The sequence below is a fragment of the Rhinopithecus roxellana genome, chromosome 5 (genome assembly GCF_007565055.1).
Source record: "Rhinopithecus roxellana isolate Shanxi Qingling chromosome 5, ASM756505v1, whole genome shotgun sequence".
Classification (NCBI taxonomy): Eukaryota; Metazoa; Chordata; class Mammalia; order Primates; family Cercopithecidae; genus Rhinopithecus; species Rhinopithecus roxellana.
This window is the reverse complement of record NC_044553.1, coordinates 20,734,583-20,752,929: the sequence shown is the minus strand read 5'-3', so window position 1 is coordinate 20,752,929 and position 18,347 is coordinate 20,734,583. Positions and strand designations below refer to the sequence as shown.

At 40.7% G+C, this 18,347-nt stretch overlaps 1 protein-coding gene across 1 annotated transcript in view; it reads right to left on the bottom strand.

The window, feature by feature from the left end:
* FAM169B (family with sequence similarity 169 member B) overlaps positions 1-18,347 on the bottom strand; it is a 47,203-nt gene that overhangs the window by 9,644 nt on the left and 19,212 nt on the right. Inside the window, exon 4 of the mRNA XM_030930923.1 lies at positions 2,807-2,989. Coding sequence (XP_030786783.1) covers positions 2,807-2,989 — 183 coding nt within the window. The remainder of the gene's footprint in view (positions 1-2,806; positions 2,990-18,347) is intronic.

The following is an 18,347-nucleotide window of genomic DNA, read 5'->3' as shown; positions in this document are numbered from 1 at the left end:
ACATTGAAAATCTGTTGTGTAGTGTAGCCACCTTTATCAACGATCTGAGCTAGATCTTGCAGATAACTTGCTGTAGCTTCTGTATCAGCACTTGCTGCTTCACCTTGCACTTCTATGTTATGGAGACGGCTTCTTTCCTCAAACTTCATAAGCCAACCTCTGCTAGCTTCAAACATTTCTTCTGCAGCTTGCTCAAATCTCTCAGCCTTCATAGAATTGAAGAGAGTTAGGGCCTTGCTCTGGGTTAGGCTTTGACTTAAGGCAGTGTTGTGGCTGGTTTGATCTTCTATCTAGACCACTAAAACTCTTCCTATCAGCAATAAGGCTGCTTTACTTTCTTATCATTTGTGTGTTCACCAGAGTAGAACTTTTCATTCCCTTTAAGAATTCTTCCTTTGCATTCACAACTTGGCTACCTGGTGCAAGAGGCCTAGCGTTCAGCATACCTCAGCTTTTGACATGCCTTCCTTGCTAAGCTTAGTCATTTCTAGCTTTTGATTTAAAGTGAAAGCCATGTGACTCTTCCATTCACTTGAACATTCAGAGGCCATTGTAGGGTTATTAATTGGCCTAATTTCAATATTGTTGTGTCTCATGGAATAGGAAGAAAAGGAAGGAACAGCTGATCGGAAGAGGAGTCAGAACAGGCTCGTGTATCGATTAAGTTCACTGACTTACACAGGCATGGTTTGTGGTGCCCCCAATTGATGTTGTAACAATTATAACTTCAAATATCACTGATCACAGATCACCATGACAGATATAATAATAATGAAGAAGTTTGAAATATTGTGAAAATTACCAAAACATGACCCAGAGACATGAAGCGATACCATGCTGTTGGAAAAATATCCCTGATAGACTTGCTTGAAGCAGGGTTGCCACAGCCTTCAAAATGTAAAACACGCAGCATCTGCAAAGTGCAATCAAGGGAAGAGCAGTGAAATGAGGAATGCCTGTCTTCCAAAGGTACAAACCAAGTTAGCAAAGCGCTATATATGACACGTTCTGCCCTCCTATCTTGACAAATATAACTTCCTAACAACAGGAGAAGCTCGTTTCAAATTTAGAATTCTTGGACTCCTTGGAGTGTTGCACCAGAATGTGGCAATACCAAGCGAGCTGGCCCCCAGCCGGCAGTCCACCCCCTTCTCCTCCCACCCCAGCCCCCAATACCTCACGGGGCCTGTGAGTACAAATGTGGCCGTCCTCCCCACATGCCATCCACAGCCCCCCAGGAGCCGCCCCTGGGCTCTGAGGATGTGCAAACTGGCGGCATGGTCCACCCTCATGAGCACAGACCCAGGGATGAGGTCCACTCAGGCCCACAGTGGCCACTGGCAGGAATACTGGGGTACTGGCACCCTGAGCCAGTTTAGAAGGAGCAGCATGAGCCAGCTGGGCACCTCCTCTTGGGCCCATGGAGCCCTCGCCCCCTGGAGGGAGATGCAGTTGAAAGAAGGCTCAAAGCATGGGGCCCAGGACTCCTGCCAGAGTCCCTCCTGTCCAGTTGGAAGGCATCACTGAACTCAATAAAAACCTGACAGGCACACCTGGGTGGCTGAAGCCCAGAGAGAAGTAGCGTGAGTCAGAATCAGCACATTCAGATCTTTCTTTGCAGGTAAAGACAGTGGAAGGATGGGAGGGATCACAGGGCCCTACAGGGTCTCGGCAAGGCTGGCCCAGGATCAGCAGCCAGCCCTTAGCCTTGGAGCCCACCGTTCCTTTGAGTAAAAGACTCTCTTCCACTCCCTTGCTAAAGCTTCCTAAAACCCTGAGGTGGCCTGCACCTGAAGCAAGAAGGAGGCGCAGGCCCGGAAGGACATGGGTATGGACAGAGGACCAGCTGCCTGGGCTCCCGAATGCTCCTGTACCTGAAAGTGAGCTACATGATGCAGGAAGCCTCGAGCACTCTTGCAGAAATTCAAGGCTCTTCAGAGTTTGAACAACAGGCTAAGAGTTTGAAAATACAAAGAAACAGCCAGACCCACTTGGGGAAAAGTATGTTTTTACCTGCTTTTCTTTATGACTTCACAGCAATGGAAGCTTCCTTGCCTTTCCTAACTGTTCTCTCCTATCCCTTGAGCCAGAAAGACGCCAGAAACTCCATACTAAGCGTTCAAAAACCACCGCACACCAAGAACAGAGGCAGGGCACAAAGTAGGGTGTGTGTGCTTCATGGGGGAGAAGGGGACTCAGAGACATGCTCTCCAGAGCCTCCCACCCTTGTCACCTTAGAGTGTGATGTTTCACATCAGAGCTGTTTCATCCTCCTCTGGCAAACGTGGATAAAGAATATGGGAGGGAGGCGTCTTGTGCGTAGAGAGCTACAGAGGTGCTGGAAAGCTGAGTCCATTCAGAGCTTGCCTTTCTACCTGGTCCCTGCCTTCCCTTCAGCTCCTGGGCTCTCCCGTGGCTTCTAGTTCAAAGGACAAAGTGAGGAACTACAGGCATCAAGTGAAATAGCAAAGGCACTCCAAAGCCCCGCAGCCCGCAGCATGGCGGTAGCTCTCTGGATTCCCTTCTCTCTGAGCTCGTTGGTTTGTTTGTGATTGTTTCTGAATCCAATTATTTTCCAGCTTGGGAGAAGTTCACTTCTCGTGATCAAACATGAAGTCTCAGTTTACGCTGCAGCAACCAGAGATTTCTCAGAAAGAAAGAAAACCTCACGAGCGTGCTGCCAAGTGGAGGCCTGCATCTGCCCACGAGGGCTCCCCAGGGCCTCCCCCTGCAGAGTCCTCCAGAATGCACATGTGTTATCCATCACCGTTACCCAAATGCTTCTGCAAGACACAAGGGGTTTTACCTTGGTACATGGCAGGAGACATCAGGCAGCTGACCCCCAGGGCCTTGTCCTCTGGGAATGTCTCACAGAAGTCCCGCAGCATGGCTGTTTCCAAGCCTTGGTGCCAGTGTTTCCTCCTGATGAACACAGTGTCAAAGACGGGCAGCAGGTAGCATGCACCAGTGCCATCACCACACAGGCTGCCTGTAGAGAAAGAAAGAGACAGACACTGTCCCCTGGGCTCACGGCTGACCCACTAGGACCCTGTAGGGCCCCCGCACAGCCAGAGTCATGGGTACCTCCTGGAAACATGGTCAGTTTCACAAGCTAAACAAGTGATGCTAAAATAGCAGATCATTCTCTAGTTGACTGATCAGCTTTCTTTACAAACTCACATGATACAAGACCACTGGACTGAAATGAAAGGTGAACCTGGGAGACTAAGCAGAGTGAGGCCACTCAGGCAGCACCCTCCTCAGATTCCTCCCTTCACTGCACACAGTTCAATAAGACCCTTGGAGCCAACCAGGAGTATCTGGCAATGTCAACCATCCCCCTGGAGAAGTGAAACCTGAAGAGACCAATTCAACCCATCTCTAGGGTACGCACTTGTTTCAGTAACTCTAGCAAGGGCTCACCATGTCCAATTATAGCAAAATGCACTTACCCCAAATAAACGCAGCACCAGGCCCTGCTTCTCATGAAATATTGATGGCCCCGCTGCAGCAGAGCAAGAGAGGTGACAATTGGCACCCTCCCCGCTTTTCACCCACTACTTAACTGTATTGCAACCAAGGTCAACACCAGCACAGTTGCCATTTCTGCAATGAGAACATGGCCTTTCAACCAGGCATCCCTGTCATCACCCTAACTAGAACACCAATTCTACATTGACCCTACTAGCTCACCTTCCTCACCTCTAAACTGCACAGGTGCCCATGCCCTAGATGCAATGGAAGAAGAAAACAAATAAGGAGCATTTTCAGCTCCTGTTGGAAGTGGTGGTATTTGTCCCTGCCAAGATTCAGAAGTGGATAATTTCCCAAACAAACAAACAAACAAAAATATGACTCCGATTCTAATCAGCCAGACTGAACTGCAAAGATACACACTCCCATGGTGAACTGTTTGCAAAAATGGCCACGATTACTTCCTTCCTATGGCCATGCCCCTTTGCATTTGATTTTGAAGCTCCTCCCATCAAGAGATGGGATCAATTTCCCCTCACCTTTAATTCCAGCTGGCCTTGTGACTCACTTTGGTCAACAGAATGAGGCAGAGTGACAGCACCACCACTCTAAGCCTAGGTCTCCTGAGGTCCAGTGGCCTGTGTTCTCTCTCGGATCCCTGCAACACACCACAAAAGCAAGCCCAGGGTAACCTGGTACCATGAAAGGAATATGGCCCAGGCACTGCTGTGGTCCCCATCAATGTCTAGCCAGCCCCAAGCAGCAGAGCCACCTGACAGGCAGGTCACCATGGATACACAGCAAGCCCAGCTAGACTAGAAAACCACCCAGCTGAGCTCAGCCTAAAATGCCAACCAAAATAATTGTTAGCCAAATAAGCAGTTACTATTTCATACCAAAAATGAATTTAAAAATAAATAATCTATGACCAGTAAGGAAGTTCATTTCTCTTGAGACAGTAACTATAAAATATTTGGGATTTCAACCTTGATGCACTTGAGATGACAGTACCAACTTGCTTGCAATTATATTATTTCAATATATAGAAGACAAGAGCAATGTTCTTGTAACTGTGAAGTCTTCCAAAACTAAAAAGGTTTAATATTAAATAAAGATGCAATTTAATTTACAGTAGCATTAAAAAGAAGTAAATAATTAAGAGTATGTTTAAGAAAAGAATTGCATTGAGCACTGAAAACTATAAGACATTGTTGAGATAAATTAAGGAAGATCTAAATAAATGAAGAGAAATTCCATGTTCTTGGATTGGATGACTCAATTCTTAAGATAATTCTTTTCAAAATGATCTGTAAACTCAATGCTAGCTCTATCAAAATCCTCTTTGTAATTCTACAACTAAGCATATGAAAGGATGCTCCACATCATATGTTATTAGGAAATCACAAAATTTAAACAATGAGATGCCACTACACACCTATTAGAATAGCCAAATTCTTTTTTTTCGAGATGGAGTTTTGCTCTTGTTGCCCAGGCTGGAATGCAATGGTGTGATCTTAGCTCACTGCAACCTCCACCTCCTGGGTTCAAGCGATTCTCCTGCCTCAGTCTCTCAAGTAGCTGAGATTATAGGCATGTGCCACCATGCCCAGCTAATTTTTGTATTTTTAGTAGAGATGGGGTTTTGCCATGTTGGCCAGGCTGGTCTCAAACTCCTGACCTCAGGTGATCCGCCTGCCTTGGCCTCCCAAAGCGCTGGGATTACAGGCATAAGCCACCATGCCCGGCCTAGAATAGCCAAATTCTTGAACACTGACAACAACAAATGCTGGTGAGGATGTGGAACAACGGGAACTCTCATTCATTGTTTGTCAGAATACAAAAGGGTGCAGCCACTTTGGAAGGCATTTTGGCAGTTTCTTACAGAACTAAACATACTCTTACCTGATGATTCAGTAATCACACTCCTTGGTATTTACTCAACAGAATTGAAAACCATGCTCACACAAAAACCTGCACACAAATATTTATTGCAGCTTTATTCATAATTACTAAAACTTAGAAGCAACCAGGATGTACTTCAGACGGTGAGTGGATAAACAAACTGTGGCTCATCCAGTCAATGTAACATTATTCCGCACTAAAAAGAAATGAGTTATTACTACACAAAGATATAGAAAAACCATAAGGGCATATTACTAAGTGAAAGAAGCTAACTGAACAATGACATTCCATTGGATTCCAACTACAGTAATGCGCTTCATAAAGTCGTTTTGGTCAACAATGGACCACATGTGTAGTGGAGGTCCCATAAGAATAAAATACAGCTGAAAAATTCCTGTTGCCTAGTGATAGTCATAGGCACCATAAAGTCATAATGCAACACATTATTCATGTGTTTGCTGCGATGCTGGGGTAAAAAAACATACCACACTGCCAGTTGTATAAAAGTCTAGCACATACACGCCAGGCACAGTGGCTCACGCCTGTAATCCCAGTACTTTGGGAGGCCAGAGCAGGTGGATCACTTGAGGTCAGGAGTTTGAGACCAACATGGCCAACATAGTGAAATCCCGTCTCTACCAAAAATATAAAAAATTAGCCATGTGTGGTGGCGTGCACCTGTAATCTCATCTACTCAGGAGGCTGAGGCAGGAGAATTGCTTGAACCCAGGGGGCAGAGATTGCAGTGAGCCGAGATTGCACCACTGCACTCCAGCCTGGGCAAGAGAGCAAGCCTCTGTCTCAAAAAAAAAAAAAGTCTAGCACATACAATTATGCACAGTACATAATACCCAATAATGATAATAAATGACTGATACTGTTTATGTATTTACTATACTATATTTTTATTGTCATTTTACAGTGTACACCTTCTACTCATTAAAACAACAAAATTAACTGTAAAGCAGCCTCAGGCAGGTCCTGTAGGAGGTATTCCAGAAGAAGGCACTGTTATCCTAGGAGATGATAGCTCCACGTGTGTTACTGCCCCTGAAGACCTTCCAGTGGGACAAGATGTGGAAGTGGAAGACAGTGATATTGACAATCCTGACCCTGAGTAGACCTAGGCTAACGAGTGTGTTTGTCTCTGTGTTTTTAACAAAAAAAGTTTTTAAACTTTAAAAAATATTTTTGTAATTAAAGCTTAAGAATAAGAAAATATTTATGTACAGGGGCATGATATATTTATGTTTTAGCCAAATGTTATTACAAGAGTCAAAAATTTTTAAAAATTAAGAAGTTTTTATAAAGTAAAAAGGTTACAGTAAGCTACAGTTCATTTATTATTGAAGAAAACTGTACAGTAAGCTACAGTTCATTTATTATTGTAGACATTTAGTGTAACCTAAGTGTACAATGTTTCTAAAGTGTACAGTAGTACACAGTACTGTCCTAGGCCTTCACATTCACTCACCACTCACTTACTCCCTGACTCACCCAGAGCAACTTCCAGTCCTGCAAGCTCCACACAAGTTAAGTACTCTACACAAGCATACTGTTTTAAAATCTCTTTACTGTACCTTTTCTATATTTACATATGTTTAGATATACAAATACTTACCACTGTGTTACAATCGCCTCCAGTAATCAGTACAGTAACAAGCTATACAGGTTTGTAGCCTAGAGACGACAGGCCATACTTGACAACCTAAGAGTGCAGGACGCTCTGCCATGGAGTCTTATGTAAATACATTCTATCGTGTTCACACAATGATGCAATTGCCTAACAGTGCATTCCTCAAAACATATCCCTATGGTTAAGTGACAAATGACCATATATTACATTCTGGAAAAGGCAAAACTAGGGAGGCATGGTGACTGGGCACAGTGGCTCACATCTGTAATTCCAGCACTTTGGAAGGCCAAGGTGGGCGGATTACCTGAGGTCAGGAGTTCGAGACCAGCTTGGTCAACATGATGAAACCCTGTCTCTACTAAAAATACAAAAAAATGAGCCAAGCAAAGTGGCTCATGCCTGTAATCCCAGCTACCTGGGAGGCTGAGACATGAGAACTGCTTGAAGCGGGGAGGTGGAGGTTGCAGTGAGCTGACATCATGCCACTGCATTATAGCCTGGGTGACAAGAGTGAGACCCCATCTAAAAAAAAAAAAGAAAAAAGATCTGTGGTTACCAGGGCTAGGAGTAAGAAGGATGAATAGGCAGAGTACAGAGGATTTTTAGGCAGTGAAACTACCCTCTGTGATATTACAACAGTGGACACATGCCATTAAACATTTGTCACAACCCATAGAAGGTGCAACACAGAGTAAGCCCTGATGTGAACTATGAACTTCAGTTAATGATAATCTATTTCCATAGGCTGAACCTTGTGTCTCCAACATTTGCAAACCCACAGTACCTCAGAAGATATTTTCTTTGGAGATCTTTGGAGATAAGGCCTTTAAAAGAGGTCATGAAGCTAAAAAGGAGGCCATTAGGGTATGCACCAGTCCAACCTTCTTACAAGGACTAGTGTCCCTATAAGAAGAAATCTGGACCCACAGAAAGACACCAGCAATACTCAAGTAGAGAAAAGACCAAGTATGGACATAGTGAGAAGGCAGCCATCTGCAAGCCAAGGAGAGAGAGGACTCTGAAGAAAATAAGCTTTCTGACACCCTGACCTAGAACTTCTAGCCTCCATAACTGTGAGAAAATTAATTTCTGTTGTTTAAGCCAGCAGTCCCCAACCTTTTTGGCACCAGGAACCAGTTTCATGGAAGATAATTTTTCCATGGACCGGGAAAGGGAGGGGATGGTTTCAGGATGATTCAAGTGCATTACATTTATTGTGCACTTTATTTATATTATTACAGTGTAATATATAATGAAATAATTATACAACTCACCATAATGTAGAATCAGTGGGAGTACTGAGCTTGTTTTCTTGCAACTAGATGGTCCCATCTGGGGGTGATGGGAGACAATGACAGATCATCAGGCATTAGATTCTCATAAGGAGAGCACAACCTAGATCCCTCACATGCGAAGTTCACAGTAGGGTCCGCACTCTTTTGTTGTTGTTGTTGTTGTTGTTGTTGTTGTTGTTGTTGTTGTTGTTTTGTTTTGTTTTGAGACGGAGTCTTGCTCTGCCGCCCAGGCTGGAGTGCAGTGGCCGGCTCTCAGCTCACTGCAAGCTCCGCCTCCCGGGTTCACACCATTCTCCTGTCTCAGCCTCCCGAGTAGCTGGGACTACAGGCGCCCGCCTCGTCCGCACTCTTATGTGAATCTGATGCTGCCACTGATCTGACAGGAGGCAGAGCTCAGGTGGTGAACAATGGGAGTGACTGTAAATACAGATGAAACTTCACTCACTCGCCCACCACTCACCTCCTATTGTGCAGCCCAGCTCCTAACAGGCCATGGACTGGTACCGGGGGACTGGGGTCCCCTAGTTTAAGCCACCCAGTCTGTGGTCTTTTGTTATGGAAGCCCTAGAAAACTAATGCATATGTCAATATTGGCTCGTCAATTGTAACAAATGTACCTCACTAACCCAATATGTTAATAATAGGGGAAACTGTCGGGGAAGGGAATACAGAGGAACTCTGTACTTGCCGTCCAATTTTTCTATAAATCTAAAACTGTTCTAAAAATAAAGCCTATTCATATTTTTAAGTGTATTGGGTATTTTATAAAGTGAGGTTGGACCCTTACATCACACACAAAAAATGATTCAAAATGGATCATAGACATGAATGTAAGAGCTAAAACTATAAAGCTTTTAGAAAAAGTAAAACTCTTCCCAACTTTGGGTTAGGCAAAGAGTTCTTAGATTGAACACCAAAAATACAATCAATTGACAAACCTAACTTCATCAATGTTTTAAATGTTTTGTTTCAAAAGACACCACTGGGAAACATGGCAGACGGGAGGCAGGACTAGATTGCAGCTCTGACTGGGACAGACAGAGCAGCGTGTGGAGGTTTGCATTGTTAATTTCTGCTCCAGAACAATTGCAGGAATAAATCAGGAAACCTGAGAGGACCCACAGACTCCCTGAAGGAAGCAGATTGCTCCTGCAGGACCTGGGAGACACCCCAAATACTGTGCTGGTATCCACGACTGAGAGACCCACAGATGGTTCACATCACAGGACTCTGCAGACAACCCCCAGTACCAGCTGGAGCCTGGTAGACTTGCTGGGTGACTAGATCCAGAAGAGAAATAACAATCACTACACCTCGGCTCTCAGGAAGCCACATCCATAGGAATAGGGGGAAAGTACTACATCAAGGGAACACCCTGTGGGACAAAACAAACCTTCAGCCCTAGCCCTTCCCTCTGACAGAGGCTACCCAAATGAGAAGGAACCAGAAAACCAATTCTCGTAACATGACAAAATAAGGTTCTTTAATACCTCCAAAAAATCACACTAGCTCACCAGCAACAGACCCAAACAGAGAAGAAATCCCTGATTTACCTGAAAAAGAATTTTGGAGGTTAGTTATTAAGCTAATCAGGGAGGCACCAGAGAAAGACAAAGATCATTGTAAGGAAATAAAAAAAAATGATACAAGAAGTGAAGGCAGGAAATAGATATTCAAGGAAATAGCATAAAAAAAATCGAAACTCCAGGAAACAATGGACACACTTATAGAATGCAAAATGCTCTGGAAAGTCTCAGCAATAGAATTGAACAAGGAGAAGAAAGAAATTCAGAGCTCAAAGACAAGGTCTTCAAATTTACCCAATCCATCAAGACAAAGAAAAAATAATAAGAAAATATGAACAAAGCCTCCAAGAAATCTGGGATTATGTTAAATGACCAAACCTAAGCATATTCAGTGTTCCTGAGGAAGAAGACAAATCTAAAAGTTTGGAAAACATATTTGGGGAAATAATTGAGGAAAACTTCCCCAGTCTTGCTAGAGACCTAGACATCCAAATACAAGAACCACAAAGAACACCTGGGAAATTCATCACAAAAAGATCATCACCTAGGCACACTGTCATCAGGTTATCTAAAGTTAAGACAAAGGAAAGAATCTTTAAAACTGTCAGACAAAAGCACCAGGTAACCTATAAAAGAAAACCTATCAGATTAACAGCAGATTTCTCTGTAGAAACCCTACAAGCTAGAAGAGGTTAGGGCCCTATCTTCAGTCTCCTCAAACAAAACAATTAGCCAAGAAATTTGTACCCAGTGAAACTAACCTTAATGTATGAAGGAACGATAGTCTTTTTCAGTCAATCAAATGCCGAGAAAATTCGCCACTACCAAGCCACCACCACAATAACTGCTAAAAGGAGCTCTAAATCTTGAAACAAATCCTGGAAACACAACAAAATAGAACCTCTTTAAAGCATAAATCTCACAGGACCTATAAAACAAAAATACAATTTAAAAAACAAAAACAAAAAACCAAGGTATACAGCAACAAACAGCATGACGAATGGAATGGTACCTCATATCTCAATACTAACATTGAATGTAAATGGCCTAAATCGTCCACTTAAAAGATATAGAATTGCAAAATGGATAAGACTTCATCAGCCAACTACCTGCTGTCTTCAAGAGACTTACTTAATACATAAGGACTCACACAAACTAAAGATAAAGGGGTGGAAACATATTACAGGCAAAAACAAGCAAGAGTATTCTTATATCAGACAAAACAAACTAAAGCAGCAGCAGTTAAAAAAGGCAAAGAGAGGCATTATAATAATGATAATTTTATTTCCAACAGGAAAATATCACAATCCTAAACATATACGCACCTAACACTAGAGCTCCCAAATTTGTAAAACAATTACTACTAAACCTAAGAAATGAGATAGACAGCAACACAATAATAGTGAGGGACTTCAGTACTCCACTGACAGCACTAGAGAGGCCATCAAGACAGAAAGTCAAAAAAGAAACAATGGATTTAAACTATACCCTGAAACAAATGGACTTAACAGATATATATAGAACAGTCCATCCAACAACTACAGAGTATACATTCTATTCAACAGTGCATGGAACTTTCTCCAAGATAGACCATATGATAGGCCATAAAATGAGCTTCAATAAATTAAGAAAACTAAAATGATATCAAGCACCCTCTTAGACCACAGTAGAATAAAACTGGAAATCAATTCCAAAAGGAACCTCCAAAACTATGCATATATATGGAAATTAAATAACCTTCTCCTGAATGATCACTGGGTCGAAAATGAAATCAAAGGAAATTTAAAAATTCTTCAAACTGAACAGCAATAGTGACACAGCCTATCAAAACTTCCAGGACACAGCAAAGATAGTGCTAAGAGGAAAGTTCATAGCCCTAAACACCTATATCAAAAAGTCTGAAAGAGCATAAACAGACAGTCTAAGGTCACACCACCTCAAGGAGCTAGAGAAACAAGAACAAACCAAATCCAAACCTAGCAGAAAAAAGGAAATAACCAAGATCAGAGCAGAACCAAATGAAATTGAAACAAACAAAAAATACCAAAGATAAATGAAACAAAAAGCTGGTTATTTGAAAAGATAAATAAAATTGATACACCATTGGCAAGATTAACCCAGAAAAGAAGAGAGAAAATCCAAATAAGCTCAATAAGAAATGAAATGGGAGATACTACAACTGACACCACAGAAATACAAAAGATCATTCAAGGCTACTATGAACACCTTTACATGCATAAACTAGAAAACCTAGAAGAGATGGATAAATTCCTGGAGAGATACAACCCTCCTAGCTTAAATCAGGAAGAATGAAATACCCTGAATAGACCAATAACAAACAGCATGATTGAAATGGCAATTTAAAAATGACCAACAAAAAAAGTCCAGGACCAGATGGATTTACAGCAGAATTCTACCAGACATTTACAGAAGGATTGGTACCAATCCTACTGACACTATTCCACAAGATAGAGAAAGAGGGAACACTCCCTAAATCATTCTATAAAGCCAATATCACTCTAACACCAAAACCAGGAAATGACATAGCCAAAAAAGAAAACTACAGACTGAATCCCTAATGAACATAGATGCTAAAATCCTTAACAAAATACTAGCTAACCGAATCCAACAACATATCAAAAAGATAATCCACCATGATCAAGTGGGTTTTATACCAGGGATGTAGGATGGTTTAACATACACGAGTCAATAAATGTGATACATCACATAAACAGAATTAAAAACAAAATTCACATGATCATCTCAATAGATGCAGAAAAAGCATTAGACAAAATCCAGCATCGCTTTATGATTAGAACTCTCAGCAAAATCGGTACACAAGGGACATACCCCAATATAATTAAAGCCATGTATGACAAACCCACAGCCAACATAATATTGAATGGGGAAAAGTTGAAAGCATTCCCTCTGAGAACCGGAACAAAACAAGGATGCCCACTCTCACCACTCCTCTTCAACATAGCCAAACTCTGGAAGTCCTAACCAGAGCAATCAGACAAGAGAAAGAAGTAAAGGGCATCCACATCAGTAAAGAGAAAGTCAAACTGTCACTATTTGCTGATGATATACTCATTTACCTAGAAAACCCTAAAGACTCCTCTAGAAAGCTCCTAGAACTGATAGAAGAATTCAGCAAAGCTTCCAGATACAAAATTAATATACACAAATCACTAGCTCTTCTATACACCAACAGCAACCAAGCAGAGAATCAAATTAAGAACTCAACCCCTTTTATAATAGCTGCAAAAAAAAAAAAAAGAAAGAAAGAAAGAAAGAAAGAAAGAAATACTTAGGAATACACCTAATCAAGAAGGTGAAAGACCTCTACAAGAAAAACTACAAGACACTGCTGAAAGAAATCATAGATGACACAAACAAATGGCAACACATTCCATGCTCATGGATGGGTAGAATCAATATTGTGAAAATGACAATACTGCCAAAAGCAATCTACAAATTCAATGCATTTCCCATCAAAATACCACCATCATTCTTTGCAGAATTAGAAAAAATTCATATGGAACCAAAAAGATCCTGCATAGCCAAAGCAAGACTAAGCAAAAAGAAGAAATAGGGAGGCATCACATTACCTGATTTCAAACTATACTATGAGGCCATAGTCACCAAAACAGCATGGTACTGGTATAAAAATAGGCACAAAGACCAATGGAATAGAATAGAGAATCCAGAATAAACCCAAATACTTATAGCCAACTGATCTTTGACAAAGCAAACAAAAACATAAAGTGGAGAAAGGACACTCTTTTCAACAAATTGTACTGGGATAATTGGCTAGCCACATGTAGGAGAATGAAATTGGATCCTTATCTCTCACCTTATATAAAAATCAATTCAAGATGGATCAAGAACTTTAAGACATAAAACTATAAAAATTCTAGAAGATAACATTGGAAAAAACCCTCTAGATATTGGCTTAGGCAAGGGTTTCATGACCAAGAACCCAAAAGCAAATGCAATACAAACAAAGATAAATTGTTGGGACTTAATTAAACTAAAGAGCTTTTGCATGGCAAAAGGAACTGTCAGCAGAGTAAACAGACAACCCACAGAGTGAGATAAAATCTTCACAATCTATACATCTGACAAAGGATTAATATCCAGAATCTACAATGAACTCAAACAAATCAACAAGAAAAAAACAAACAATCCCATCAAAAGGTGGGCTAAGGACATGAACAGCCAATTCTCAAAAGAAGATATACAAATGGCCAACAAATATATGAAAAAAATGCTCAACATCACTCATGATCAGGGCAATGCAAATCAAAACCACAATGCGATACCACCTCACTCCTGCAAGAACGGCCATAATCAAAAAGTAGTAGATGTTGGTGTGGCTGTGGTGAACAGGGAACACTTCTACACTGCGAGTGACAGTGTAAACTAGTACAACCACTATGGAAAACAGTGTGGAGATTCCTTAAAGAACTAAAAGTAGAACTACCATTTGATCCAGCAGTCCCACTACTGGGTATCTACCCAGAGGAAAAGAAGTCATTATAAAAAAAAAAAAAAAAAAAAAAAAAAAAAAAGATACTTGCACATGCGTGTTTATAGCAGCACAATTCTCAATTACAAAATCAGGGAACCAACCCAAATGCCCATCAATCAACAAATGAATATAGAAACTGTGATATATATATATATACACATAGACATACATACACATGATGGACTACTACTCAGCTATTATAAAAAGAACTAATGGCATTCGTAGCGACCCAGATGAGACTGGAGACTATTCTTTTAGGTGAAGTAACTCAAGAATGGAAAACCAAACATATCATAAGTGGGAGCTAAGCTATGATGATGCAAAGGCATAAGAATGACATAATGGACTTTGGGGACTCAGGGAGAAAGGAAGGGAAGGGGGTGAGAAATAAAACTCTACAAATAGGGTACAGTGTATACTGCCCAGGTGATGGGTGCACCAAAATCTCACAAATCACCACTAAAGAACTTACTCATGTAACCAAACACCACCTGTTCCCCAATAACTTATGGAAATTAAAAAAAAAAAAAGAAGACATCACTAAGAAAATGAAAAAACAAGCCACAGACTGCAAGAAAATGTTTACAAATCACATTTCTGATAAAAGACTTAGATTCAAAATACATAAAGAACTCTAAATTCAATAAGAAAACAAACAACCCTATTAAAAAATGGACAGAAAATCTGAACAGATATTTCTTCAAAGAAAACACACAAATGACTACTTATCAATTAAAAAATATTTCACATCCTAAGTCCTTAGGGAAATGCAAGTTACAACCACAGTGAAAGGCCACTTTTGGCCTACTAGAATGGCTCTAATAAAAACACAATAACAACTGTTGACAAGGATGTGGAGAAATTGAAATCCTCATCTACTGCTGATGGAAATGTATTATGGTACAGCCACTTTGTGAAACAGTTTGTCAGTTACTCAAGAAGTCAAACATAAGCTTACCCAATGACCCAGCAATTCTACTCCTAGGAACCTATCCAAAAGAAATGAAAATGATGCCTATGCAAAGACATGTTTGTGAACGTTTATAGCAGGGTAATTCATAATAGCCTAAAACTGGAAACAACCCATCAACTGATAGATGCATAAACAAAATGTGATATCCATACAATGGAATACCATTCAGCAATAAAAAGGAACAAAATATTAACACATGCTACAATTTGGATGAACCTTGAGAACACACTGTGCTAAACAAAAAAGCAACCAGATGCGGCCGGGCACAGTGGCTCAGGCCTGTAATCCCAGCACTTTGGGAGGCCAAGGCGGGCGGATCACGAGGTCAGGAGATTGAGACCATCCCGTCTAACATGGTGAAACCCCATCTCTACTGAAAATACAAAAAATTAGCCAAGCATGGTGGTGGGCACCTGTAGTCCCAGCTACTCGGGAGGCTGAGGCAGGAGAATGGCATGAACCCGGGAGGCAGAGCTTGCAGTGAGCCGAGATCATGCCACTGCACTCCAGCCTGGGCAACAGAGCAAGACTCTGTCTCAAAAAAAAGAAAGAAAGAAAGAAAGAAAGAAACCAGATGCAAAATATTGCATATTTTATCATTCAATTTATGTGAACTGTCCTGGAAAGGCAAGTTGGTAGAGACAGAACAGATCAGTGATTGCTTGGAGCTGGGATGGAAACAGACTGACAGCAAACAGACAGTATTTTTGGAGGGGTGATGGAAATGTCCTAAAACTGGATTTTGATGATGGTTACACAACTCTCTAAATGTGCCAAAAATCACTGACTTATACACTTATAATTGGCAAATGTTACGGAATGCAAAAATTATTCAACAAATTGAATTATTCAATTAATAATTATTCAAAATTATTCAAGAATATTCAATAAAATTGATTTCTTAAAAATACAATGGATTAATTTTTTTAAAAAAAGATTGTAACATATCAATTTAAAAAAGGGAAAAGAGTAACTTTACAGTGGAGAAATCTAGCAGACATTCTCTTAACTGTGATCAGGGTTACCACTAGTAGTAACATTCATATCATGCACCCCACCTCTCTGATATGATGTGAGGAAAAAGGTACTTCCCTTTTCCCCCAAATTCAAAGCCCCACAGTCTAATAATGAGTAAACATCAGGCAAGTATATATTAATGGACATTCTATAGATCACCTGACCGGTACTTCTCAAAAGTGTCCAGATGGTGAAAAACAAGGAAAAACCAAGGAAAGGTCTCAGATTGGAAGAGTAGACTAAAGAGACTTGAGGACTAAATGTAACATGGTATGCTGGATCAGGAAGCGGGATTGTTATGGTCTGAATGTGTCCCCCAAAATTTATATATTGAAACTTCATCACCAAAGTGATAGTATTAAGAGATAGGGCCTTTAGAGGGTGATTAGGCCCTGAAGGCTCCAGCCTCATGGATGAGATTGGCACCCTTATGAAACGGCTGGAGGGAGTGAGTGAAAAGGGGCCCTTTCCTCCCCTTTCCATCCTTTCACCATGTGAGGACACAGCATTCATCCCCTCAGGAAGATACATTAATAAGATGCCATTTGGAGGCAAATGGCGGGACTCATTTGGGTCCTCACTATACATTGAACCTGCTAGTATCTTGATCTTAGACTTCTCAGCCTCTAGAACCGTGAGAAATAAATTTCTATTGCTCATAATTACCCAATCTGTGGTATTTTGTTATAGCACCACAAACAGACTAAAGTGGGGATTAATATCTAGAAAATATAAAGTGGGGATTAATATCTAGAAAATATAAAGAACCATTCAGCCTCAACAACATAAAAACAATCTGCAAGTCCATAGCTTACATCATATTCAACAGTGAAAAGCTGCAAGATATTCCTCTAAGATCAGTAACAAGGATATTCACACTTGCCACTTCTATTCAACATAGTACTAGAAGTACTAGCCACAGCAATGAGGCAAGAGAAAGAAGTAAAAGCCATCCAAACTGGAAAGGAAGAAGTTAAATTGTCCCTGTTTGCAGCAGATGACATAACCTTTACTTTGTCTTTCTTTCTTTCTTTTTCTTTCTTTTTTCTTTTCTTTCTTTTCCTTCCTTCCTTCCTCTTTCTCTTTCTTTTTTATTTTCTTTTCCTTCCTTCCTTCCTTTCTCTTTCTTCTTTCTTTCCCTTTCTTTCTCTCTTTCTTTCTTTCTTTCTTTCTTTCTTTCTTTCTTTCTTTCTTTCTTTCTTCCTTTCTTCCTTTCTTCCTTTCTTCCTTTCTTCCTTTCTTCCTTTCTTCTTTTCCTTTCTTTCTCTTTTATTTTTGAGACAGGGTCTCACTCTGTCAACCAGGCTGGAGTGCACTGGCATGATCATAACTCACTGCAGCCTAAACTTCCCAGGCTCAAGCAATCCTCCTGCCTCAGCCTCCCAAGGAGCTGGGACAACAGGCACATCACCATACCTGGCTAATTACTTTTTGATTTTTTTTGTAGAGACAGGGTCTCCCTATGTTACCCAGGTTGGTCTCAAACTCCTGGGCTCAAGTGAGCCTCTGGCCTTGGCCTCCCAAAGTGCTGAGATTCCAGGGAGGAGTCACTGTGTCCAGCTGACACAATCTTATATATAAAAAAAATCCTAAAGACTATGTTAAAAAAAACTATTAGAACTAATAAACAAATTCAATAAATTTGCAGGATACAAAATCAACACACAAAAATCAGTAGTGTTTCTACACACTAACAATGAACTATCCAAAAGAGAAATTAAGGAAACAATCCCATTTACAATAGCTACAAAAAAGAAATAACAAAATACCTTAGGAATACATTTAACCAAAGAGATAAAATTCTATACAATGAAAACTATAACACTGATGAAAGAAATTGAAGAAGACACAAATAAATGAAAATTATCCCATGTTCATGGATTGGAAAAATTAATACTGTTGAAATGTCCCTGCTACCCAAAGCTATCTGTAGATTCAACACATTTTCTATCAAAATTCCAATGACATTTTTCACAGATATAGAAAAAAA